The sequence below is a fragment of the Scyliorhinus canicula genome, chromosome 3 (genome assembly GCF_902713615.1).
Source record: "Scyliorhinus canicula chromosome 3, sScyCan1.1, whole genome shotgun sequence".
Taxonomy (NCBI): Eukaryota; Metazoa; Chordata; class Chondrichthyes; order Carcharhiniformes; family Scyliorhinidae; genus Scyliorhinus; species Scyliorhinus canicula.
Window position 1 is genome coordinate 9,482,937 of NC_052148.1, and position 26,787 is coordinate 9,509,723.

Genomic DNA, 26,787 nt, shown 5'->3' on the forward strand with positions numbered 1-26,787 from the left:
TCCTCAGCCCTCAGCTCCTCGGCCCCTCAGCTCCTCAGCTCCTCAGCCCCTCAGCTCCTCAGCCCCTCAGCTCCACAGTCCCTCAGCTCCTCAGCTCCTCAGTCCCTCAGTCCCTCAGCTCCTCAGCTTCTCAGTCCCTCAGCTCCTCAGCCCCTCAGCCCCTCAGCCCCTCAGTGCTCAGTCCCTCAGCCCGCAGCCCTCAGCCCTCAGCTCCTCAGTCCCTCAGCTCCTCAGCCCCTCAGTCCTCCGCTCCTCAGCCCCTCAGCTCCTCAGTCCCTCAGCTCCTCAGCCCCTCAGCTCCTCAGCCCCTCAGCCCCTCAGCCCCTCAGCCCCTCAGCCCCTCAGCCCCTCAGCCCCTCAGCCCCTCAGCTCCTCAGCTCCTCAGCTCCTCAGCTCCTCATTCCAGCTCCTCAGCTCCTCAGTCCTCAGCCCCTCAGCTCCTCAGCTCCTCAGCTCCTCAGCCCCTCAGCTCCTCAGCTCCTCAGTCCCTCAGCTCCTCAGGTCCACTGTTCCTCTCACTCGGTTTCAAGAATGTTTCAGTCCTTAAACCAGTATTTTAAATTGGATGTTGAATTGCGCCAATCTGCATGTTAAAGATATCGAGGGAGATAAGGTGATTGTGGGGAAATGATGTTGAGGTAGAAGGTCAGGCATGATCTCGGTAACTGGTGAGCCGGCTCAAGGGGCTGAATGGCCTACTTTGTTCCTATGTTTGCAGTGAGCACAAACACTGTCACCTAGGTAACCGAGGTTGTGGGTAATGAAATAGATCAAGTGAATGAATGCTTTAATATTGTGATGGTGATTAAGACCAATCTGGCAAGAAATGAAAAATGAATGAAAATCGCTTATTGTCACGAGTAGGCTTCAATGAAGTTACTGTGAAAAGCCCCTAGTCGCCACATTCTGGCGCCTGTCCGGGGAGGCTGGTACGGGAATTGAACCGTGCTGCTGGCCTGCTTGGTCTGCTTTAAAAGCCAGTGATTTAGCCGAGTGAGCTAAACCAGAAGGAAAATGAATTCAAAATCAAAAAGAACAAAATGGCTTGGAGCTAATTTTAGGAAGAAATTGAAATTCTTCAACACCTTTCGTCACCTCAGGATCTCCGAAAACGCTTCCCAGCCAATGGGAGTGATTTTGAAGGACAGTACCTGATTTGTGCACAGCAAGGTCCCACAGGTGACAGTGGGCGGAATCTAATCACAATTTGGCACAATGACCGGCTCAGGCTGAAAACTGGTGTGTAGCTCCCCAGCCGCACAGACCACTTTCCTCTCCCGGTATTGAGCCTCTTTGAAGAAAAACGAGTGGCTGTGGTTTACACCGTCACCCTGGCGGGCCGGGGGCCTGACAGAGCTGCCCACCAGCTCCACAGAGAGCGGTGCACCAACTTGAAAGGCCACCTTGATCAGCACTGAGACCTCATAGTCCCCAGCCCTCACTACAGGGGTATCCGGGTTCTCCCCTAGCCCCCCCGACGATCACCGCCAGCCGGGAGGCGATGGCACAATGGTATTCTCACTGGACTGGTAATCCAGAGACCCAGGATAATGATCTGGGGTCCTGGGTTCAAATCCCACCACGGCCGATGGTGACATTTAAATTCAATAAAAATCTGAAATTAAAAGTCTAATGATGACCATGAAAACATTGTCGCTTGTTGTAAAAACAGTTCATTAATGTCCATTAGGGAAGGAAATCTGCTGTCCTTACCTGGTCTGACCGACATGTGACTCCAGACCCACAGAATGTGGTTCACATTAACTGTTCACATAATAAATGCTGGCACAGCCTGTAAAGCCCACATCACATGAACGAATAGAAACAAGGAAGTATCACGGGCACTCCATCCCCCCCCCCCCCCCCCCCCCCCCCCCCCCCACTGTGGCCTGGCCCGCGATTGGGGCCCACCGGCCTGTGCCGTGGGGGCACTCTTTCCCTCCGCACCGGAGCTCAACCTCGAGTACAGTATCTGTATTTTCTCAGCTTCCGGAATAGGGTCTGGTGCAGACCTGATGTACGAAACAAGCTAGCCAGTGCTGAAAGTCCTTTTTGGCATCGCTTGATTGTGGATCCAGCTGCAGGCGATCCGGTTTGATGCGGAGGTCCATCTTCTGAAAATCTTAGAGCAATAAATTGATGCATGATCAATTGGACAAAGACGAGAGTTGACGGGCAGCACGGTAGCATTGTGGATAGCACAATTGCTTCACAGCTCCAGGGTCCCAGGTTCGATTCCATCTTGGGTCACTGTCTGTGCGGAGTCTGCACATCCTCCCCGTGTGTGCGTGGGTTTCCTCCGGGTGCTCCGGTTTCCTCCCACAGTCCAAAGATGTGCGGGTTAGGTGGATTGGCCATGATAAATTGCCCTTAGTGTCCAAAATTGCCCTTAGTGTTGGGTGGGGTTACTGGGTTATGGGGATAAGGTGGAGGTGTTGACCTTGGGTCGGGTGCTCTTTCCAAGAGCCGGTGCAGACTCGATGGGCCGAATGGCTTCCTTCTGCACTGTAAATTCTATAATACAACTGAGGCTTTATTACTCTAAGATGTGTGGCCTCCCACAGCAGCTGGCGAAATGGCTGCTGTACGGAGGACACACATATTCATACTCCGCCTACTGAGCAGAGCCAGCGGGCAGGGACTACTGCTGTACCTGTAGTACAGGGTATTACCGTACATCACCTAATATATGTACAACAGTGGTTTACGCCCCCCCCCCCCACCCCCTGTCAGCATTCCGCAGAAAGCGCTCCCTCCGTGGTTCCGGGCGGCACTGTAGCACAGTGGTTAGCACTGTTGCTTCACAGCGCCAGGGACCCGGGTCCGATTCCTGGCTGGGATCACTGTCTGTGCAGAGTCTGCACGTTCTCCTCCGTGTCTGCGTGGGTTTCCTCCGGGAGCTCCGGTTTCCTCCCACAAGTCCTGAAAGACGTGCTGTTAGGTGAATTGGACATTCTGAATTCTCCCTCAGTGTACCCGAACAGGTGCCGGAATGTGGCGACTAGGGGCTTTTCACAGTAACTTCCCTGCAGTGTTACTGTAACCCTACTTGTGACAATAAAGATTATTATTATTATTCCCTTGATCCACTCCTCCATCACCCTCATTCCCCTTCCACAGCACCTTCTCATGCAAAAGGTGCAGCACCTGCCCCTTTACCACCCCCCCTGCACCGTTGAAAGCCTCAAACACTGACCCCTGACTCCAGATAAAGCAGCGTTTCAGCTGCACCTTCTTCAATTTGACTGTATTGGCTGCCCCCAATGTGGGTCTCCTCCAAATTGGGGAGCCCAAACGCAGACTGGAGCAGCGCTTTGCGGAACACCTTCGCTCAGTCCGTAAGCATGAGCCCAACTTTCCTGCCGCGTGCCATTTTAACTCAGCATCTTGCTCTCATGCCCCCTTGCCCGTCCACGGCCTGCTGCAATGTTCCAGTGAACCCCAGCGTGGGCTGGACAAACAGAATCTCACCTTCCTGTTAGGCGAGTGTTGTGTTATGCTTCTTCACGTAGCTTAAGCTGCTTCCTTGATGTGCACTCTGACAAAGGAAGGTTCAGACTTGGAGATAGCTTTAACACATTTATTAAACTGTTAACAATTCTCCGACTTGAGTTTGACTCTCCTGCTGATCTAACTGTAGTAACTCGATCTAACTAACCAGTCTGCTCTAAGCCATGCGGTGGGTGTGATGCTTCCTGATCTGCCCCTGTCTCTCTGAGTGTCGCCTATGGAAAGAGACAGAGCATGTGTGCCCTGTCCTTTTATATGGGTCGCCCCCTTGTGGTAGTGTCACCTCTGGGTGTGTCTTGACTGCCCATTGGTTGTGTCCTATCTTACTGACCTATTGGTTGAATGTCTGTGTGTCATGATGTCTCTGGTGCTCCCTCTAGTGTCTATTTAGTCCCAGTGTATCTACATTAACCCCTTGTGTATTTACAGTGATGCAGATCACCACAGTGGGTTCCAGCCTTCCGGAGTCAACACTGAGTTCAATAACTTTGAACTGTGATCTTTCTCCACCATCTTTAACTTTATAAAAACACAAATGGTTTTTATGTTCTATGCAAGCCTCCTCCTCAGTCCTCAGCTGAGGCATTTTGCTATTTCAGTTCATCTATCCTCCTTCCATGGAGGGGGTACAGGAGAGGGGGTGAAGGAGAGAGGGTACAGGAGAGGGGGTACAGGAGAGGGGGCACAGGAGAGGGGGTACAGGAGAGAGGGTACAGGAGAGAGGGTACAGGAGAGAGGGAACAGGAGAGATGGTACAGGAGAGGGGGTACAGGAGAGGGAGTACAGGAGAGAGGGTACAGGAGAGGGGCTAGAGAAGAGGGGATACAGGAGAGAGGGTACCGGAGAGGGGATACAGGAGAGGGGGTACAGGAGAGGGTGTACAGGAGAGGGTGTACAGGAGAGGGGCTAGAGGAGAGGGGGTACAGGAGAGGGGCTAGAGGAGAGGGGGTACAGGAGAGAGGGAACAGGAGAGGGGGTACAGGAGAGGGGGTACAGGAGAGAGGGAACAGGAGAGGGGGTACAGGAGAGGGTACAGAAGAGGGGTTACAAGAGAGGGGGTACAGGAGAGAGGGTACAGGAGAGAGGGTACAGGAGAGGGGGTACAGGAGAGGGGGTACAGGAGAGGGGTTACAGGAGAGGGGGTACAGGAGAGGGGGTACAGGAGAGGGGGTACAGGAGAGGGGGTACAAGAGAGGGGGTACAAGAGAGGGGGTACAGGAGAGGGGTACAGGAGAGAGGGAACAGGAGAGGGGGTACAGGAGAGGGGGTACAGGAGAGAGGGTACAGGAGAGAGGGAACAGGAGAGGGGGTACAGGAGAGGGGGTACTGGAGAGGGGGTACAGGAGGGGGGGGGGGTGCAGGAGAGAGGGTACAGGAGAGGGGCTAGAGGAGAGGGGGTACAGGAGAGAGGGTACAGGAGAGGGCCTAGAGGAGAGAGGGTACAGGGGAGGGGTGACAGGAGAGGGGGTACAGGAGAGGGGCTAGAGGAGAGAGGGTACAGGAGAGGGGATACAGGAGAGGGGCTAGAGGAGAGGGGGTACAGGAGAGGGTACAGGAGAGGGGGTACAGGAGAGAGGGTACAGGAGAGGGTACAGGAGAGGGGGTACAGGAGAGGGGCGACAGGAGCGGGGCTAGAGGAGAGGGGGTACAGGAGAGAGGGTACAGGAGAGGGGCTACAGGAGAGGGGGTACAGGAGAGAGGGTACAGGAGAGAGGGTACAGGAGAGGGGCGACAGGAGAGGGGGTACAGGAGAGGGGCTAGAGGAGATGGGCGACAGGAGAGGGGCTAGAGGAGAGAGGGTACAGGAGAGAGGGTACAGGAGAGGGGCGACAGGAGAGGGGGTACAGGAGAGAGGGTACAGGAGAGGGGCTAGAGGAGAGGGGGTACAGGAGAGGGGGTACAGGGGAGAAGGTACAGGAGAGGGTGTACAGGAGAGGGGGTACAGGAGAGGGGCAAGAGGAGAGGGGGTACAGGAGAGAGGGTACAGGAGAGGGGCTAGAGGAGAGGGGGTTCAGGAGAGAGGTTACAGGAGAGAGGGTCCAGGAGAGGGGCTAGAGGAGAGGGGGTACAGGAGAGGGTGTACAGGAGAGGGGGTACAGGAGAGAGGGTACAGGAGAGAGGGTACAGGAGAGGGGCTAGAGGAGAGGGGGTACAGGAGAGGGGCTAGAGGAGAGGGGGTACAGGAGAGGGGGTACAGGAGAGAGGGTACAGGAGAGGGGCTAGAGGAGAGGGGTACAGGAGAGGGGCGACAGGAGAGGGGGTACAGGAGAGAGGGAACAGGAGAGGGGGTACAGGAGAGGGGGTACAGGAGAGGGGGTACAGGAGGGGGGGTGCAGGAGAGAGGGTACAGGAGAGGGCCTAGAGGAGAGAGGGTACAGGGGAGGGGCGACAGGAGAGGGGGTACAGGAGAGGGGCTAGAGGAGGGAGGGTACAGGAGAGGGGATACAGGAGAGGGGCTAGAGGAGAGGGGGTACAGGAGAGGGTACAGGAGAGGGGGTACAGGAGAGGGGGTACAGGAGAGGGGGTACAGGAGAGGGGCGACAGGAGCGGGGCTAGAGGAGAGGGGGTACAGGAGAGAGGGTACAGGAGAGGGGCTACAGGAGAGGGGGTACAGGAGAGAGGGTACAGGAGAGAGGGTACAGGAGAGGGGCGACAGGAGAGGGGGTACAGGAGAGGGGCTAGAGGAGATGGGCAACATGAGAGGGGCTAGAGGAGAGAGGGTACAGGAGAGAGGGTACAGGAGAGGGGCGACAGGAGAGGTGGTACAGGAGAGAGGGTACAGGAGAGGGGCTAGAGGAGATGGGCGACAGGAGAGGGGCTAGAGGAGAGAGGGTACAGGAGAGAGGGTACAGGAGAGGGGCGACAGGAGAGGGGGTACAGGAGAGAGGGTACAGGAGAGGGGCAAGAGGAGAGGGGGTACAGGAGAGGGGGTACAGGGGAGAAGGTACAGGAGAGGGTGTACAGGAGAGGGGGTACAGGAGAGGGGCAAGAGGGGAGGGGGTACAGGAGAGAGGGTACAGGAGAGGGGCTAGAGGAGAGGGGGTACAGGAGAGGGGCTAGAGGAGAGGGGGTACAGGAGAGGGGGTACAGGAGAGAGGGTACAGGAGAGGGGCTAGAGGAGAGGGGGTATAGGAGAGGGGGTACAGGAGAGGGGGTACAGGAGAGGGAACAGGAGAGGGGGTACAGGAGGGGGGGTACAGGAGAGGGGGTACAGGAGAGGGGGTACAGGAGGGGGGTACAGGAGAGGGGGTACAGGAGAGGGGGTACAGGAGGGGGGGGTGCAGGAGAGAGGGTACAGGAGAGGGGCTAGAGGAGAGGGGGTACAGGAGAGGGGGTACAGGAGAGGGGCTAGAGGAGAGGGGCTAGAGGAGAGGGGGTACAGGAGAGGGGGTACAGGAGAGGGGGTACAGGAGAGGGGGTACAGGAGGGGGGGTGCAGGAGAGAGGGTACAGGAGAGGGGCTAGAGGAGAGGGGGTACAGGAGAGGGGGTACAGGAGAGAGGGTACAGGAGAGGGGCTAGAGGAGAGGGGGTACAGGAGAGGGGGTACAGGAGAGAGGGTACAGGAGAGGGGCTAGAGGAGAGGGGGTACAGGAGAGAGGGTACAGGAGAGGGGCTAGAGGAGAGGGGGTACAGGAGAGCTCTTGTTGGTGTCCTGGGCCTTAATCCACGTCACTAAAAACCGGATTATCCGGCCACATTCCAGTTTGTGGGATGTTGTAAATTGGTTGCTGTGTTTCCTTTGTTATAGCGTTACAGATACCACATGGAGAGGCAGCTCACCACCACCTTCTCAAGGACATTTAACGCTGTCCCAGACAGCAACGCCCACATCACATAAATGAATTTATTTGAACTTCAAATGAATTTAATTGGTCATAAAACAGTTTTGGATGTCCTGAGTTTGGGAAAGGTTCTGTAGGATCGCAGGCTCTTCCTATGTGTCCGGGAACTGCGCATTCCCAGGTTTAATCCTACTTGATATTAACTCAGTCATTTCAAAGACATGACGAATATTTCATTTCTTACTTTTCTCCCGTCTCACTCAACTCTCTTCCTCCCTTTCCTCATCTCTCGTTCCCTCACTTCTCACCTCCCTCCGTCCTTCCACAACTCCACCCTTCCCTCGTTCCTGTTCCTCCTCGCTTCCCTTCCTAACTCTCCTATTCCCATTTGATCCCTCATTGCCAACTTCTCTCCCATCCCATTTACTCTCACCTCAACCTCCTCAACTCCCAATCGCTGGTTCCCTTACCCCAACCCCTCTTACACCCCAATCCCTCACTCCTACTCTCTCCCCTTACCCTTCCCTGTTCCACGTCCCACTATCACCCTCCCCTCCACCTCCCCTACCCTCCTCCTGCCCCTCCTCCTCCCCTACCCTATCCTCCTGCCCCTCCACCTCCCCTACCCTCTCATCCTGCCCCTCCGCCTCCCCTACCCTCCTCCTCCCCTCCACCTCCCCTACCCTCTCCCTCCTCCTCCTGCCCCTCCACCTCCCCTACCCTCTCCTCCTGCCCCTCCACCTCCCCTACCCTCTCCCTCCTCCTGTCCCTCCACCTCCCCTACCCTCTCCTCCTCCCCCTCCACCTCCCCTACCCTCTCCCTCCTCCTCTTGTCCCTCCACCTCCCCTACCCTCTCCCTCCTCCTGCCCCTCCACCTCCCCTATCCTCTCCCTCCTCCTGTCCCTCCACCTCCCCTACCCTCTCCCTCCTCCTGTCCCTCCACCTCCCCTACCCTCTCCCTCCTCCTGCCGCTCCACCTCCCCTACCCTCTCCCTCCTCCTGTCCCTCCACCTCCCCTACCCTCTCCTCCTGCCCCTCCACCTCCCCTACCCTCTCCCTCCTCCTGCCCCTCCACCTCCCCTAACACTTTCCCTCCTTCCACCCTCTCCACCTCCCCTACATCCTCGCTTCTCTCACCCCTCTATCCCCCTGACTTGTCCCCTCCTTGCATCCCCTCCACATCCCCTACCTCCTCGCCTCCTGTCCCCTCCACTTCCCCCAACTCCTCCCCTTCTCCTGTCCCCTCCACTTCCCTACTCCCTCCCTCCCTTTCCCTCCCCTCCTCCTGTCCCCTCCACCCCCTCCCCTCCTCCTATCCCCTCCACTTCCCCTCCCCTCCTCCTAACCCCTCCCCCTCCCCTCCTCCTATCCCCTCCACTTCTCCTACCTCCTCTCCTCCTCTTGCTCCCTCTTTCTTCTCTCTCTCTCCACCCCTCCTCTCCCCCTCCTGTTGACAGGGTGTGAGATGTGGAGCCTCCGTGACGCAATGATGCTCCTTGGGATATGGGTGTTGGCGGCTTGTGGTCAGCGGACGACGCAGGCACCCCCCCAGTTGGAGAAGGTGGCGGTCCGATTATCGGGCTACCCTCGCAAGCACAACGAGGGCCGAGTGGAAGTCCGCTATGAGGGAGAGTGGGGGACCATCTGTGATGATGACTTCAAGCTGGAGAACGCGATGGTTCTGTGCCGGATGATGGGATTCACCACGGCCACGGGATGGACCCACAGTGCCAAGTACGGCAAAGGGGCAGGTGAGACCATTCAGGCGATCCGGTCATTCCCGGCGACCCCTCCCTCTAATTTATACGCCGAGGGTTAAGCAATCCGAGGGATTTGACAGAATCATCCCAAGCAGACAAGACCCTCCTGTAGTGTCACACAGCACAGCAGGAGTCTGTTCGGCCCATCATGTATATGCCAGCTCTGGTGCACCTTCGAGAGTATCTTCTAAACTCGCAACCTCTCCCACGGAGAGGGTCAAGGGCAGCAGATACCCGGGAACACCAGCGGCCCCAAATTCTCCTCCAAATCACTCACCATCCCGACTTGGAAATATATCGGCCGCCCCTTCACCGTCGCTGGATCAAAATCCTGGAACTCCCTCCCTAACAGCACAGTGGGTGTACCTACACCACAGGGACTGCAGCGGTTCAAGAAGGCAGCTCACCCCCACCTTCTGAAGGGCAACTAGAGATGGGCAACAAATGCTGGCCTAACCACAACCCATGAAAATAATGGGCTGGGTTCTTCGCCGGTGGGATGCTCCATTTTGCCGGCAGCCCGGGGGTTTCCCGATGGCGTTGGGGCTGTCCCACAATGGGAAACCCCATTGACCAGCTGGCATAGCGGAGCATCCCGCCGGAGGGGTGAACCAGGAATCTGGCACAGCGGGACGGGGAATACAGCCCAATATATTTGACCCTTCGAAGCAGTTCTGGCATTCAATAAGACCGTCTGTCTCAACTCCACCTTCTTACTCTATCCCAGATTCCAACAACTATTCATCCCTCTCTTGAATATATTCAAGTGAGCATCCATTCCAAAAATGTTGAAGTGTTTGACGGAAGGAATTTCTCTTCATCTAAATAATCAGGCCCATTTTACTCAAAACCACCTCTAAAGCCCCACCCCCAGCAATCAATCCAGTCAGGTATCCTGGTCCTGGAAGCTATCTGCTTAATCCTAAATTCCTGTATTTTCACCATGGCCTCTTCCTCATTCAAGTATTATCCAATTCTGTTTGAAAGTTATTGTCAAATCGGTTTCCACCCGCATTTCAAACAGAGTATTCAGACCACAGAAACTCTCTTGTGTAAAATTTAATTCTCCGCATCTCTCCTCAAATTTTTTTTTAGCCAATCTCATTGAATTTCTGTCCCCTGATAACTGACCCTCAAATCCGTCTCTCTGGTAACTGACCCTCAAATCCCTGTCGCTGGTAACTGACCCTCAAACCCGTCTCTCTGGTAACTGACCCTCAAATCCATGTCTCTGGTAACTGACCCTCAAATCCGTCTCTCTGGTAACTTGGGCAGCAGGGTAGCATGGTGGTTAGCATAAATGCTTCACAGCTCCAGGGTCCCAGGTTCGATTCCCAGCTGGGTCACTGTCTGTGTGGAGTCTGCACGTCCTCCCCCTGTGTGCGTGGGTTTCCTCCGGGTGCTCCGGTTTCCTCCCACAGTCCAAAGATGTGCGGGTTAGGTGGATTGGCCATGCTAAATTGCCCGTAGTGTCCTAATAAAAAAAGTAAGGTTAAGGGGGGGGTTGTTGGGTTATGGGTATAGGGTGGATACGTGGGTTTGAGTAGGGTGATCATGGCTCGGCACAACATTGAGGGCCGAAGGGCCTGTTCTGTGCTGTACTGTTCTATGTAACTGACACTCAAATCCCTGTCGCTGGTAACTGACCCTCAAATCTGTGTCTCTGGTAACTGACCCTCAAACCCGTCTCTCTGGTAACTGACCCTCAAATCCGTCTCTCTGGTAACTGACCCTCAAATCCCTGTCGCTGGTAACTGACCCTCAAATCCCTGTCCCTGGTAACTGACCCTCAAATCCCTGTCGTTGGTAACTGACCCTCAAATCCCTGTCCCTGGTAACTGACCCTCAAATCCCTGTCGCTGGTAACTGACCCTCAAATCCGTCTCTCTGGTAACTGACCCTCAAATCCCTGCCTCTGGTAACTGACCCTCAAATCCCTGCCTCTGGTAACTGACCCTCAAATCCCTGTCGCTGGTAACTGACCCTCAAATCTGTGTCTCTGGTAACTGACCCTCAAATCTGTGTCTCTGGTAACAGACCCTCAAATCCCTGTCGCTGGTAACTGACCCTCAAATCTGTGTCTCTGGTAACTGACCCTCAAATCTGTGTCTCTGGTAACTGACCCTCAAATCCCTGTCGCTGGTAACTGACCCTCAAATCCCTGTCTCTGGTAACTGACCCTCAAACCCGTCTCTCTGGTAACTGACCCTCAAATCCCTGTCGCTGGAAACTGACCCTCAAATCCGTCTCTCTGGTAACTGACCCTCAAACCCGTCTCTCTGGTAACTGACCCTCAAATCCCTGTCCCGGGTAACTGACCCTCAAATCTGTGTCTCTGGTAACTGACCCTCAAATCCCTGTCGCTGGTAACTGACCCTCAAACCCGTCTCTCTGGTAACTGACCCTCAAATCCCTGTCGTTGGTAACTGACCCTCAAATCCCTGTCCCTCTGGTAACTGACCCTCAAATCCCTGTCGCTGGTAACTGACCCGCAAATCCCTGTCGCTGGTAACTGACCCTCAAATCCCTGTAGCTGGTAACTGACCCTCAAATCCCTGTCCCTCTGGTAACTGACCCTCAAATCCCTGTCTCTGGTAACTGACCCTCAAATCCCTGTCGTTGGTAACTGACCCTCAAATCCCTGTCCCTCTGGTAACTGACCCTCAAATCCCTGTCTCTGGTAACTGACCCTCAAATCCCTGTCGCTGGTAACTGACCCTCAAATCCCTGTCGGTGGTAACTGACCCTCAAATCCCTGTCGCTGGTAACTGACCCTCAAATCCCTGTCGCTGGTAACTGACCCTCAAATCCCTGTCGCTGGTAACTGACCCTCAAATCTGTGTCTCTGGTAACTGACCCTCAAATCTGTGTCTCTGGTAACTGACCCTCAAATCCGTCTCTCTGGTAACTGACCCTCAAATCCCTGTCGCTGGTAACTGACCCTCAAATCTGTGTCTCTGGTAACTGACCCTCAAATCCCCGTCTCTCTGGTAACTGACCCTCAAACCCGTCTCTCTGGTAACTGACCCTTAAACCCGTCTCTCTGGTAACTGACCCTGAAATCCGTCTCTCTGGTAACTGACCCTCAAATCTGTCTCTCTGGTAACTTGCACTCAAATCCGTCTCTCTGGTAACTGACCCTCAAATCTGTGTCTCTGGTAACTGACCCTCAAATCCCTGTTGCTGGTAACTGACCCTCAAATCTGTGTCTCTGGTAACTGACCCTCAAATCCCTGTTGCTGGTAACTGACCCTCAAATCTGTGTCTCTGGTAACTGACCCTCAAATCTGTGTCTCTGGTAACTGACCCTCAAATCTGTGTCTCTGGTAACTGACCCTCAAATCTGTGTCTCTGGTAACTGACCCTCAAATCCGGCTCTCTGGTAACTGACCCTCAAATCCGTCTCTCTGGTAACTGACCCTCAAATCTGTGTCTCTGGTAACTGACCCTCAAATCTGTGTCTCTGGTAACTGACCCTCAAATCTGTGTCTCTGGTAACTAACCATCCGTCTCTCTGGTAGCTGACCCTCAAATCCGTCTCTCTGGTAACTGACCCTCAAATCTGTGTCGCTGGTAACTAACCATCCGTCTCTCTGGTAACTGACCCTCAAATCTGTGTCGCTGGTAACTGACCCTCTGTCTCTCTGGTAACTGACCCTCAAATCCCTGTCTTTGGTTACTGACCCTCGCAAACATGCAAATAGGGAGTAGGCCATTCAGCCCCTGAAGTCTTCTCTGCCATTCAAAAAGGATCATGGCTGATCTGATAGTAACATCAAATCTGCATCTTGCTACTCCCTGTCATTTATCATCACCCCTCGCTTATCACTAATCTATGCAAGAGCACGGGGTGGGGTGGGGGGGGGGGGGGGTCATGTGCTGTGAGTGTGGAAGTCGCTGTGTTTTAGCGACCTCTGGCTCTGCAAAACAGTTTATATTAACAAACTACTGGCCTCTGTTACTGATTTGGATTCACATCAGCTAATCTTGTGGGGGAGACTTTATTTGTGATCCAGATCCTAAATTGGACCGATCTATGCTTAAGTCTTCGATTCCTTCAGGGGTGACTCAAGGGTGGACAACTTTTATGGAGTAGATGAGGGAGGGTGAAGGAGCTTTGCGCAGGTGAAGGAGACACATCCAGAGTGGGAATTGGCACTTGGTAATTTGGTGCAGTGAGGTAATCAGGAAAGGTAAGTGGTAAGTCTAATTCTACTGTTTTTCAGTTAAAGGTGCAGTGTGTAGCTTAGTGTCTGATTGGCTGAAGTTGCCCCCACCCGAATTGCTGAGAGGCAGTTATCTGTCAGTCACCTGAGGCCTGATCAGAGGCACAAAGGTGCACATTGTATTCTTCTCTTTGAAGCTGTGTGAGTCACCCTGGTTAGCTGAGGTCTGTATAAAAGACAGACAGAATGCGCACTCAGTAAGCTTTGTGCAGGTGAAGGAGACACATTCTGAGTGAGTGAGACATATCCAGAGTGGGAATTTGGAACTTGGTAATTTGGTGCAGTGAGGTAATTCGGTGCAGAGTGGGAGAAGGTGCTTTTTCCCTACTGTTTTGTTCTCTTTCTTCTGGCCTGTAACTGTTAATCTGCAGGGAGAGAACCAGAGAGCATCCTGGGAAGGTAAGTGATTCTTAGTTCCTTTTCAAATTGTGTAGTGGGGTGGGGGGTGGGGGGGGGGGGGGGGGGGGAGACGACTGTAAGTGACATCACAGTAAAGTTGTGACGTGATTGGCTGGTTGGGAATCTGTTAAATTTGAAAAAAAAAATATTGCAAAAAAAATCTAATTGATTAACTAGATAGTGGAGTAACTAAACCTGAGGGCAGTGATCGGTATTTAGCATTTCATTTTACAGTAAAAATCATCTAGCGTCAGGGCTATATAGTTAATTGTAACTCAATCTAACAATGATTTAAGTGTTTATTTTAAATTAATTAATTAGTGCTTAAATGTCACTCAGTGGGGTGCAGTGCTCCAACTGTGAGATGCGGCAGACCTGTGATGCTTCCAGCCTTCTGGTCGACTACATCTGCAGCAAGTGTAACCAATGGCAGCTCCTCACAGTGGTTCGGTTGGAGCAGCAATTGGATGCATGCAGGTGGCGGAAAGCGGCATAGATAGGAGTTATAGAGATGTGGTCATACCCAAGGTGCAGGCAGAGAAATGGGTGACTACCAGAAGGGGCAGGCAGTCAGTGCAGGAATCCCCTGTGGTTGTCCGCCTCTCTAACAGGTATACCGCTTTGGATACTGTCGGGGGAGATAGCCTATCGGGGAAAACAGCAGCAGCCAGAGCAGTGGCACCATGGCTGGCTCTGATGTACAGCAGGGAGGGTCAAAGCGCAGAAGAGCAATAGTCAGAGGGGACTCTATAGTCAGGAGCACAGATAGGCGCTTCTGTGGACATGAAAGAGACTCCAGGATGGTATGTTGCCTCCCTGGTGCCAGGGTCCAGAATGTCTCAGAACAGGTAGCGAGCATTCTGAAGGGGGAGGGCAAACAGGCAGAGGTCGTTGTACATATTGCTACTAACAAAATAGGCAGGAAGGGGCATGAGGTCCTGCAGCAGGAGGTCAGGGAGCTAGGCAGAAAGTTAAAAGACAGAACCTCTAGGGTTATAATCTTGGGATTACTCCCTGTGCCACGTGCCAGTGAGGCCAGAAATAGGAAGATAGAGCAGCTAAACACGTGGCTAAACAGCTGGTGTCGGAGGGAGGGTTTCAGTTATCTGGACCACTGGGAGCTCTCCCGGGGCAGGTGTGATCTGTATAAGAATGACGGGTTGCATCTAAACTGGAGAGGCATAAATATCCTGGCCGTGAGGTTTGCTAGTGTCACACGGAAGGGTTTAAACTAGTATGGCTGGGGGGTGAGCAGCGGAGCAATAGGTCAGAAGGTGAAAACATTGAGGGAAACTAGGGAATAGGGCCAGGATGGCTCTGAGGAAGAGCAGACAGGGAGATGTTGCTGAAAACAGCGGAACTGGTGGCCTGGTGCATATGTTTTAATGCAAGTATTATGGGGAAGACAGATGAACTTAGAGCTTGGATTAGTACTTGGAACTATGATGTTGTTGCCATTACAGAGACCTGGTTGAGGGAAGGACAGGATTGGCAGCTAAACGTTCCAGGATTTAGATGTTTCAGGCGGGATAGAGGGGGATGTAATAGGGGTGGGGGAGTTGTGCTACTGGTTAGGGAGAATATCACAGCTGTACTGCGGGAGGACACCTCAGAGGGCAGTGAGGCTATTTGGGTAGAAATCAGGAATAAAAAGGGTGCAGTCACAATGTTGGGGGTTTACTACAGGCCTCCCAACAGCCAGCGGGAGATAGAGGAACAGATAGGTAGACAGATTTTGGAAAGGAGTAAAAGCAACAGGGTTGTTGTGATGGGAGACTTCAACTTCCCCAATATTGACTGGGACTCACTTAGTGCTGGGGGCTTGGACAGGGCAGAGTTTGTGAGGAGCATCCAGGAGGGCTTCTTAAAATAATATGTAGATAGTCCAACTAGAGAAGGGGCTATACTGAATCTGGTATTGGGGAATGAGCCCGGCCAGGTGGTAGAAGTTTTAGTAGGGGAGCATTTCGGGAACAGTGACCACGATTCAGTAAGTTTTAAAGTGCTGGTGGACAAGGATAAGAGTGGACCTAGGGTGAATGTGCTTTGGGGGAAAGCTAATTATAACAATATATTTTTTTGAAAATTTAGAGTACCCAATTAATTTTTTCCAATTAAGGGACAATTTAGTGTGGCCAATCCACCTACCCTGCACATCTTTGGGTTGTGGGGGTGAAACCCACGCAAACACGGGGAGAATGTGCAAACTCCACACGGACAGTGACCCAGAGCCGGGATCGAACCTGGGGCCTCGGCGCCGTGAGGCTACAGTGCTAACCCACTGTGCCACCGCGCCGCCCTATTATAACAATATTAGGCGGGAACTGAAGAACCTAGATTGGGGGCGGATGTTTGAGGGTAAATCAACATCTGGGAGGCTTTCAAATGTCAGTTGAAAGGAATTCAGGACCGGCATGTTCCTGTGCGGAAGAAGGATAAATACGGCAAATTTCGGGAACCTTGGATAACGAGAGATATTGCAGGCCTCGTCAAAAAGAAAAAGGAGGCATTTGTCAGGGCTAGAAGGCTGGGAACAGACGACGCCTGTGTGGAATATAAGGAAAGTAGGAAGGAACTTAAGCAAGGAGTCAGGAGGGCTAAAAGGGGTCATGAAAAGTGATTGGCAAATAGTGTTAAGGAAAATCCCAAGGCTTTTTACACGTACATAAAAAGGAAAGAGGGTAGCCAGGGAAAGGGTTGGCCCACTGAGGGACAGGCAAGGGAATCTATGTGTGGAGTCAGAGGAAATGGGTGAGGTACTAAATGAATACTTTGCATCAGTATTCACCAAAGGGAAGGAATTGGTAGATGTTGAGTCTGGAGAAGGGTGTGTAGATAACCTGGGTTACATTGAGATCCAAAAAAACGATGTGTTGGGCGTCTTGAAAAATATTAAGATAGATAAGTCCCCAGGGTCTGATGGGGTCAACCCCGGAATACTGAAGGAGACTAGAGAGGAAATTGCTAAGGTCTTGATAGAAATCTTTGGATCCTCACTGTCTTCAGGTGATGTCCCGGAGGACTGGAGAATAGCCAATGTTGTTCCTTTGTTTTAGAAGGGTAGCAAGGATAATCCTGGGAACTACAGGCCAGTGAGCCTTACGTCAGTGGGAGGGAAATTACTGGAGAGAATTCTTCGAGACAGGATCTACTCCCATTTGGAAGCAAGTGGATGTATTAGCGAGAGGCAGCACGGTTTTGTGACGGGGAGGTTGTGTCTCACTAACTTGATAGAGATTTTCGAGGAGGTCACAAAGATGATTGATGCAGGTAGGGCAGTGGATGTTGTCTATATGGACTTCAGTAAGGTCTTTGACAAGGTCCCTCATGGCAGACTGGTACAAAAGGTGAAGTCACACGGGATCAGGGGTGAGCTGGCAAGATGGATACAGAAGTGGCTAGGTCATAGAAGGCAGAGAGTAGCAATGGAAGGGTGCTTTTCTGATTGGAGGGCTGTAACTAGTGGTGTTCCACAGGGATCAGTGCTGGGACCTTTGCTGTTCATAGTATATATAAATGATTTGGAGGAAAATGTAACTGGTCTGATTAGTAAGTTTGCAGACGACACAAAGGTTGATGGAATTGTGGATAGCGATGAGCACTGTCAGAGGATACAGCAGGATTTAGATCGCTTGGAGACTTGGGCGGAGAGATGGCAGATGGAGTTTAATCTGGACAAATGTGAGGTATTGCAAGTCTAATACGGGTAGGGAATATACAGTGAATGGTAGAACCCTCAAGAGTATTGACAGTCAGAGAGATCTAGGTGTACAGGTCCACAGGTCACTGAAAGGGGCAACACACGTGGAGAAGGTAGTCAAGAAGGCATATGGCATGCTTGCCTTCATTGGCCGGGGCATTGAATATAAGAATTGGCAAGTCATAGAACATAGAACAGTACAGCACAAAACAGGCCCTTCGGCCCTCAACGTTGTGCCGAGCAATGATCACCCTACTCAAACCCACGTATCCACCCTATACCCGTAACCCAACAACCCCCCCTTAACCTTACTTTTTAGGACACTACGGGCAATTTAGCATGGCCAATCAACCTAACCCGCACATCTTTGGACTGTGGGAGGAAACCGGAGCACCCGGAGGAAACCCACGCACACACGGGGAGGACGTGCAGACTCCGCACAGACAGTGACCCAGCCGGGAATCGAACCTGGGACCCTGGAGCCGTGAAGCATTTATGCTAACCACCATGCTACCGTGCTGCCCCTGTTGCAGCTGTATAGAACCTTAGTTAGGCCACACTTGGAGTATAGTGTTCAATTCTGGTCGCCACACTAGCAGAAGGATGTGGAGGCTTTAGAGAGGGTGCAGAAGAGATTTATCAGGATGTTGCCTGGTATGGAGGGCATTAGCTATGAGGAGCGGTTGAATAAACTTGGTTTGTTCTCACTGGAATGACAGAGGTTGAGGGGCGACCTGATAGAAGTCTACAAAAATATGAGGGGCTTAGACAGAGTGGATAGTCAGAGACTTTTTCCCAGGATAGAGGGGTCAATTACTAGGGGGCATAGGTTTAAGGTACGAGGGGCAAGATTTAGAGGAGATGTACAAGGCAAGTCTTTTACACAGAGGGTAGAGGGTGCCTGGAACTCGCTGCTGGAGGAGGTGGTGGAAGCAGGGACGATAGTGACATTTAACGGGCATCATGACAAATACATGAATAGGATGGGAATAGAGGGATACGGACCCCGGAAGTGTAGAAGATTTTAGTTTAGATGGGCAGCATGGTCGGCACAGGCTTGGACGGCCGAAGGGCCTGTTCCTGTGCTGTACTTTGCTTTGTTCTTTGTTTTGAGAGGGGGGGGGGGGGGGGGGCAGACCCGTGGCGGTTTTTACATCTGTGGGATAAGGATTTTTCGTTCTTCTCCAATGTACGTCAGGTCAATTCTGGAATAGAATCTTTTGTGCTGGGTAGGTCTCTTCTTTCTGGAGTGAAGAAGGCAGAGTACTCAGCAATTGTCATCTCAGACCACGCTCCACATTTTGTGGATTTAGTGTTTGAGCCGGGTCCTTTCCAACGCCTGCCGTGGAGACTGGGCATGGGGCTGTTGGCAGATAAAGGTTTCAGTGAGGGTATCTCCTCTGTTATTGGAGATTACATTAGGCGCAACTAGAGCGACTCTGTCTCCCCTTCTACATTATGGGAGGCCCTGAAGGTGGGCATTAGGGAGAGATCATTTCTTTTAAGTCACATAGACATAGATCTGGGAAGAAGCTGGTGGACACCACCCGAGATTACCCGTAGACCGGAGGAAGAAATTGCAGACGGAATTTGAGATACTCTTAACGGTGAGGCAGTGGGCTAGTGCGACGCTGCGACTCCCAAAAACTATGCTGTACTCCGGGTTCTGCAATAGCAAGCAATCTCTAGGAGGCCAGAGGAAACACCACAAGCACACTCTGAAAGCCTCCCTTAATAAATGCAACATTCCCACCGACACGTGGGAATCGCCTACCTTAGAATGCACAAGCTGGAGAAAAAGGCCATCCGCGAAGGTGCCGCTCCCTCGAGCGTCGTGGGGCGGAACACGCGGAGACCAAGTGTAGACAGCGGAAGGAGGGGGCAGAATCCGGAGCGTCCCATCCACCCACCTCATCAAACACCGCCTGCCAAACCTGTGGCAGAGTCTGCGGAACCAGGATCGGACTATTCAGCCACCGCCGGACCAACCTGCCCGGAGTGGAGTCATCCTCGACATGGAGGGACTGCCCAAGAAGTGTTTGTGGGCCTTGACAACTGAATGGCTGCTGTTTTCTCCTGTAAAATTCACCTCGAGCCCGGTGGTGGTGGCTGCACTGCGGGTTTGGAGGCCGTTCAGGCAGCATGTTGTGGTCAGCCCCTATCTGTGGGAATCACCGCTTTGTGCCAGCAGATTTGGATCCTGGGGGAGGGAGGGGTTGGAGAGGTCCAGGGATAAGTTGGTGGAGAGCCGGTTTGTTGGATTTGACAAACTGGTGGATAAATTCCAACTCCCGAGGTCTAATTTTTATAAACACCTGCAGATGCGTGATTTCCTCGGGAAGGAGATCTCGTCAATTCCTTTAACACCTTTCTCCCCCTCCCATGAATCGGATTTTAACTTTGACTGAAATGAAAAATGAAAATCGCTTATTGTCACGAGTAAGCTTCAAATGAAGTTACTGTGAAAAGCCCCTAGTCGCCACATTCCGGCACCTGTTCGGGGAGGCTGTTACGGGAATCGAACCGTGCTGCTGGCTTGCCCTGGTCTGCTTTCAAAGCCAGCGATTTAGCCCTGTGAACTAAACAGAAGTGGGTGAGGGCAAGATTTCAGATATCTACGGTCAGCTCCTGTCTGCGGAGCTTCGCTGGGGGAGGTGAGAAGGAAGTGGGAGGGGGAGAGGGGTCTGGTTTTTATACATAGAATTTACAGTGCAGAAGGAGGCCATTCAGCCCATCGAGTCTGCACCGGCTCTTGGAAAGAGCATCCTACCCAAGGTCAACACCTCCACTCTATCCCCATAACCCAGTAACCCCACCCAATACTAAGGGCAATTTTGGACACTAAGGGCAATTTATCATGGCCAATCCACCTAACCTGCACATCTTTGGACTGTGGGAGGAAACCGGAGCCCCCGGAGGAAACCCACGCACAAACGGGGAGGATGTGCAGACTCCGCACAGACAGTGACCCAAGCCGGAATCGAACCTGGGACCCTGGAGCTGTGAAGCGATTGTGCTATTCAAAATGCTACCGTGCTGCCCAAAGGGAGGAATGTGGAGTGAGGCTCTACACACGGTCAGCTCGACCTCTCGTTTTATTCTTCCTGACAAAATGGACATTTGCATTTTCCCACATTATTTTCCATTTGCCAGACCTTTGCTCACTCTCTTGCCCTATCTATATCTTTATGTAGCCTCGCTACGTCCTGTTCATAACTTACTTTCCTAAATATCTTTTGCAAATTTTGCAATCATCGCTTCAATCCCTTAGTCCAAGTTAATTATAGAAATTGTAACAATCGAGGCCCCAGCACTGATCCCTGTGGCACACCACTCGTTACGTTTTGATAACCTAATTTATGCCTACTCTCTGTTTCCAATTAGACAACCAATTTCCTATCCACACCAATATATTACTCTCTACACCATGAGCTTTTATTTTCCGCAATAACCTTTCATGTGGCACTTCATCAAATGCCTTCTGGAAATCTAAGTACAGTACATCCACCGGCCCCCCTTTATCTGCACCACAGGTTACTTCTTCAAAGAACTCCAATAAATTGGTTAAACATGATTTTCCTTTCACCAAACTATGTTTTTTTTTAAAAATAATTTTTATTGAAATTTTTCGATACAAACATTTACCCCTACTACATTTTAAATTATAACACAACCAATCCCCCCTGGAAAATCCTCCCCACTCACCAAACTATGTTGACTATCTGATTACCTTAAGCTTCCCTTAGCATCCTGCTATAACTAATTTAATATTAGCTTCCAACATCTTCCCTTCAACAGCTGTTCGCCTAACAGGCCTGCAGTTTCTCGTTCTTTGTCTCTCCCTTTTAGAATAATGGAATTACATTTGCTATTGTCCAATCTACTGGGACCTTCCCTGAATCTAGGGAGTTTGGGAAAATTAAAACCAATGCATCAACTATCTCACTGGACACTTATTTTTAGGCCCCAGGAAAAAGTCCATCGGGAACTGAGTTCCTGTCAGCCAGCAGATCCAATAGTTTACTCAGTACACTTCTCTGGTGACTGTAATTGTCCTGGGGCGCGATTCTCCGCTCCCCAGGCCGGGTGGGAGAATCGCGGGAGGGCCGCTCTGGCACCCCCCCGCGATTCTCCCATCCCCCCAAATGGCATGTCGCGTTTTGCGACACGCCGCTCGGAGAATCGCCGCTCGCTGTTTTTCCCGGCGATTCTCCGGCCCGGATGGGCCGAGTGGCATGACGACCCCGACGGGTTCACGCCGGCGGCAACCACACCTGGTCACTGCCGGCGTGAACAGCACGCGACCGGTAAGTGTGGGGCCTGTGGGGGGGCGGAGAGGGGATCGAGCACCACGGGCGTGTTCGGGAGGTGACTGGCCCGCGATCGGTGCCCACCCGATCGTCGGGCCGGCGTCTGTAAACGACGCATTCTTTCTCCTCCGCCGCCCTGCAAGATCAAGCCGCCACGTCTTGCGGGGAAGCGGAGGGCAAGACGGCAAACTGCGCATGCGCGGGTTGGAGCTGGCCAACCTGCGCATGCGCGGCTGTCGTCACTTAGGCGCCTCCGGCCGCGTCATTCTCGGCGCGCCGCTTTGACGCAAGCGTCAAGCCCCGGCGGCCGAGTTTCCTGCAACGCCGCTCCTAGCCCCCGGGGGGGGGGGGGAGAGAGAATAGGGGGCGAGGAGCGGCCTCCGACGCCGGAGTGAAACACTCCGGATTTCACTCCGGCGTCGGCCGTTGCGGAGAATTTTGCCCCTGATTTCCTCCCTCCCTTCCATTTCATGGTTTATAGCTGCTTCTCGGATGTTACTGTATCCTCTGTGAAGACTGATGCAAAATACCTGTTCAGTACATCGCCATCCATTTGTTTTCCATGATCATTTCTCTGGGCTCTGGCTGGCTCCAGAATGTGCTGTTCTAAGAAACTATTCTGAAAACATTCTATGAACTCCTTATCTAGGCTACCATTACCTATCTGACTTTTCCAGTCTCTATGTAAATGAAACATCCCATCATTATCGCCGTGCCTTTCTGACAAGCTATTTATTTGTTTCTTCATGCTCCCTTCACGTGATTACTGTTAACGGCCTGTATACGTCTCCCACAAGCGACTTCTTAACTTTAATAATAATGATCTTTAATGTCACAAGTAGGCTTACATTAACACTGCAATGAAGTTACTGTGTAAATCCCCTAGTCGCCACATTCCGGCGCCTGTTCGGGTACACTGAGGGAGAATTCAGAATGTCCAAATTACCTAACAGCACGTCTTTCGGGACTTGTGGGAGGAAACCGGAGCACCCGGAGGAAACCCACGCAGACACGGGGAGAACGTGCAGACTCCGCACAGACAGTGACCCAAGCCGGAATCGAACCTGGGACCCTGGAGCTGTGAAGCAACAGTGCTAACCACTGTGCTACTATGCCGCCTATACTTACCAAATAACTCGTTTCTTCTCCTGTAGCAGAGTAAGACCACTTTCTGCAGACTGAGAAAATTAGGGGACAAACAGCAAAGGAAAACCTCTTTCCCTTCCTAACCCTATTCCCTAATTACACAATGCAACACTCTATTCCAAGTCACGCTTCTTGCAGTATGTCACCTAACCATTTAAACCACCTTCGTTCCTCCTATACCGAATTCCCATTTTGAACCAAATTCCTGGATATATTCACTCGGTCTCTGTCTCACTCGGATTGAAGTCTCCCCTCACTGACTGTACACCCCTTACTGTGCTTCTGTGTCTGGTTACTGATCCCCCTGCCTCTCGGAACAATGTCCTGTGACACCATGCTGGCATCCGCTCTAATACTCTTTAAAGAGGAACCAAGTTGTAATAAATACACATAATCTTTCACATTGCTTTCCAGGGAGGGTTTGGCTGGATAACCTGGATTGTCGAGGGACAGAGAAGAATGTTTCGCAGTGCAAATCCCTAGGCTGGGGTCAAACAGATTGCACACACGAGGAAGATGCCGGCGTTGTCTGCAAGGATGAGAGGATTCCCGGATTTGTAGACTCAAACGTCATTTCGGTAATGAACCAACGCTGGTTACCACACTCACAATGTGTGACACTGAGCATTACGGACTGGACAGGAGTTAGCTCGTGAAGGAATGAGCCTGGGAAGGAGTTAGCTTGGGAAGGAGTTAGCCTGGGAGGGAGTTAGCTTGGGAAAGAGTTAGCTCGTGAAGGAATGAGCCTGGGAAGGAGTTAGCTTGGGAAAGAGTTAGCCTGGGAAGGAGTTAGCTCGGGATGGAGTTAGCTTGGGAAGGAGTTAGCTCGGGAAGGAGTTAGCTTGGGAAGGTGTTAGCTTGGGAAGGAGTTAGCTCGGGAAGGTGTTAGCTTGGGAAGGTGTTAGCTCTTGAAGGAATGAGCCTGGGAAGGATGTTAGCTTGGGAAGGAGTTAGCTTGGGAAGGAGTTAGCTTGGGAAGGAGTTAGCCTGGGAAGGAGTTAGCTTGCGAAGGAGTTAGCTCGGGAAGGTGTTATCTTGGGAAGGAGTTATCTTGGGAAGGAGTTATCTTGGGAAGGAGGTAGCTTGGGAAGGTGTTAGCTTGGGAAGGTGCTGGCTTGGGAAGGAGTTAGCTTGGGAAGGAGTTAGCTTGGGAAGGAGTTAGCTTGGGAAGGAGTTAGCTTGGGAAGGAGTTAGCCTGGGAAGGAGTTAGCTTGAGAAGGAGTTAGCTCGGGAAGGTGTTATCTTGGGAAGGTGTTAGCTTGGGAAGGAGTTAGCTCGGGAAGGAGTTAGCTCGGGATGGAGTTAGCTCGGGAAGGTGTTATCTTGGGAAGGTGTTAGCTTGGGAAGGAGTTATCTTGGGAAGGTGTTATCTTGGTAAGGAGTTAGCTTGGGAAGGTGTTAGCTTGGGAAGGTGTTAGCTTGGGAAGGAGTTAGCTTGGGAAGGAGTTAGCTTGGGAAGGAGTTAGCTTGGGAAGGTGTTAGCTTGGGAAGGTGTTAGCTTGGGAAGGAGTTAGCTTGGGAAGGAGTTAGCTTGGGAAGCAGCTAGCTTGGGAAGGAGTTAGCTTGGGAAGGAGTTAGCTTGGGAAGGAGTTAGCTTGGGAAGGTGTTAGCCTGGGAAGGTGTTAGCTTGGGAAGGAGTTAGCTTGGGAAGGAGTTAGCCTGGGAAGGAGTTAGCTTGGGAAGGTGTTAGCTTGGGAAGGAGTTAGCTTGGGAAGGAGTTAGCTTGGGAAGGTGTTATCTTGGGAAGGTGTTATCTTGGGAAGGAGTTAGCTTGGGAAGGAGTTAGCTTTGGAAGGTGTTAGCCTGGGAAGGAGTTAGCTTGGGAAGGAGATAGCTTGGGAAGGAGTTATCTTGGGAAGGTGTTATCTTGGGAAGGTGTTATCTTGGGAAGGAGTTAGCCTGGGAAGGAGTTAGCTTGGGAAGGAGTTAGCTTGGGAAGGAGTTAGCCTGGGAAGGTGTTAGCTTGGGAAGGAGTTAGCTTGGGAAGGTGTTAGCTTGGGAAGGAGTTAGGTCGGGATGGAGTTAGTTTGGGAAGGAGTTAGCTTGGGAAGGTGTTAGCTCGGGAAGGAGTTAGCTTGGGAAGGAGTTAGCTCGGGAAGGACTTAGCTTGGGAAGGAGTTAGCCTGGGAAGGAGTTAGGTCGGGAAGGGGTTATCTTGGGAAGGAGTTAGCTCGGGATGGAGTTAGTTTGGGAAGGAGTTAGCTTGGGAAGGAGTTAGCTTGGGAAGGAGTTAGCTTGGGATGGAGTTAGTTTGGGAAGGAGTTAGTTTGGGAAGGAGTTAGTTTGGGAAGGAGTTAGCTTGGGAAGGTGTTAGCTTGGGAAGGTGTTATCTTGGGAAGGAGTTAGCTTGGGAAGGTGTTATCTTGGGAAGGAGTTAGCTTGGGAAGGTGTTAGCTTGGGAAGGTGTTAGCTTGGGAAGGAGTCAGCTTGGGAAGGTGTTAGCTTGGGAAGGTGTTAGCCTGGGAAGGAGTTAGCTTGGGAAGGAGTTAGCTTGGGAAGGTGTTTGCCTGGGAAGGTGTTAGCTTGGGAAGGTGTTATCTTGGGAAGGTGTTAGCTCGGGAAGGTGTTAGCTTGGGACGGTGTTAGCTTGGGAAGGTGTTAGCTTGGGAAGGAGTCAGCTTGGGAAGGAGTTAGCTTGGGAAGGTGTTAGCCTGGGAAGGTGTTAGCCTGGGACGGTGTTAGCTTGGGAAGGTGTTAGCTTGGGAAGGTGTTAGCTTGGGAAGGTGTTAGCCTGGGAAAGTGTTAGCTCAGTAAGGAGTTAGCTCAGGAAGGAGTTAGCTTGGGAAGGTGTTAGCCTGGGAAGGAGTTAGCTTGGGAAGGAGTTAGCTTGGGAAGGTGTTAGCTTGGGAAGGTGTTAGCTTGGGAAGGAGTTATCTTGGGAAGGTGTTAGCTTGGGAAGGTGTTAGCTTGGGAAGGAGTTATCTTGGGAAGGTGTTAGCTTGGGAAGGTGTTAGCCTGGGAAGGAGTTAGCTTGGGAAGGAGTTATCTTGGGAAGGCGTTAGCTTGGGAAGGAGTTAGCTTGGGAAGGTGTTAGCTTGGGAAGGTGTTAGCCTGGGAAGGTGTTAGCTTGGGAAGGAGTTAGCTTGGGAAGGAGTTAACTTGGGATGGTGTTAGCCTGGGAAGGTGTTAGCTTGGGAAGGTGTTAGCTTGGGAAGGTGTTAGCCTGGGAAGGTGTTAGCTTGGGAAGGTGTTAGCTTGGGAAGGAGTTAGCTTGGGAAGGAGTTAGCTCGGGATGGAGTTAGCTTGGGAAGGAGTTAGCCTGGGAAGGAGTTAACTTGGGAAGGTGTTAGCCTGGGAAGGAGTTATCTTGGGAAGGTGTTAGCTTGGGAAGGTGTTAGCCTGGGAAGGTGTTAGCTCGGGAAGGTGTTAGCTTGGGAAGGTGTTAGCCTGGGAAGGTGTTAGCTTGGGAAGGTGTTAGCTTGGGAAGGAGTTAGCTTGGGAAGGAGTTAGCTCGGGAAGGAGTTAGCCTGGGAAGGTGTTAGCCTGGGAAAGTGTTAGCTCAGGAAGGTGTTAGCTTGGGAAGGTGTTAGCCTGGGAAGGAGTTAGCTTGGGAAGGAGTTAGCTTGGGAAGGAGTTAGCCTGGGAAGGAGTTAGCTTGCGAAGGAGTTAGCTCGGGAAGGTGTTATCTTGGGAAGGAGTTATCTTGGGAAGGAGTTATCTTGGGAAGGAGTTAGCTTGAGAAGGAGTTAGCTCGGGAAGGTGTTATCTTGGGAAGGTGTTAGCTTGGGAAGGAGTTAGCTCGGGAAGGAGTTAGCTCGGGATGGAGTTAGCTCGGGAAGGTGTTATCTTGGGAAGGTGTTAGCTTGGGAAGGAGTTACCTTGGGAAGGTGTTATCTTGGTAAGGAGTTAGCTTGGGAAGGTGTTAGCTTGGGAAGGTGTTAGCTTGGGAAGGAGTTAGCTTGGGAAGGAGTTAGCTTGGGAAGGAGTTAGCTTGGGAAGGTGTTAGCTTGGG

The 26,787-nt window shown here is 52.1% G+C and overlaps 1 protein-coding gene across 1 annotated transcript in view; it reads left to right on the forward strand.

Moving 5' to 3' along the window:
* The window catches only part of loxl3b (lysyl oxidase-like 3b), a 145,073-nt gene that overhangs the window by 18,740 nt on the left and 99,546 nt on the right, over positions 1-26,787 (forward strand). The window contains exons 2-3 of the mRNA XM_038792936.1: positions 8,752-9,045; positions 23,250-23,413. Coding sequence (XP_038648864.1) covers positions 8,760-9,045; positions 23,250-23,413 — 450 coding nt within the window. The 5' untranslated portion in view covers positions 8,752-8,759. The remainder of the gene's footprint in view (positions 1-8,751; positions 9,046-23,249; positions 23,414-26,787) is intronic.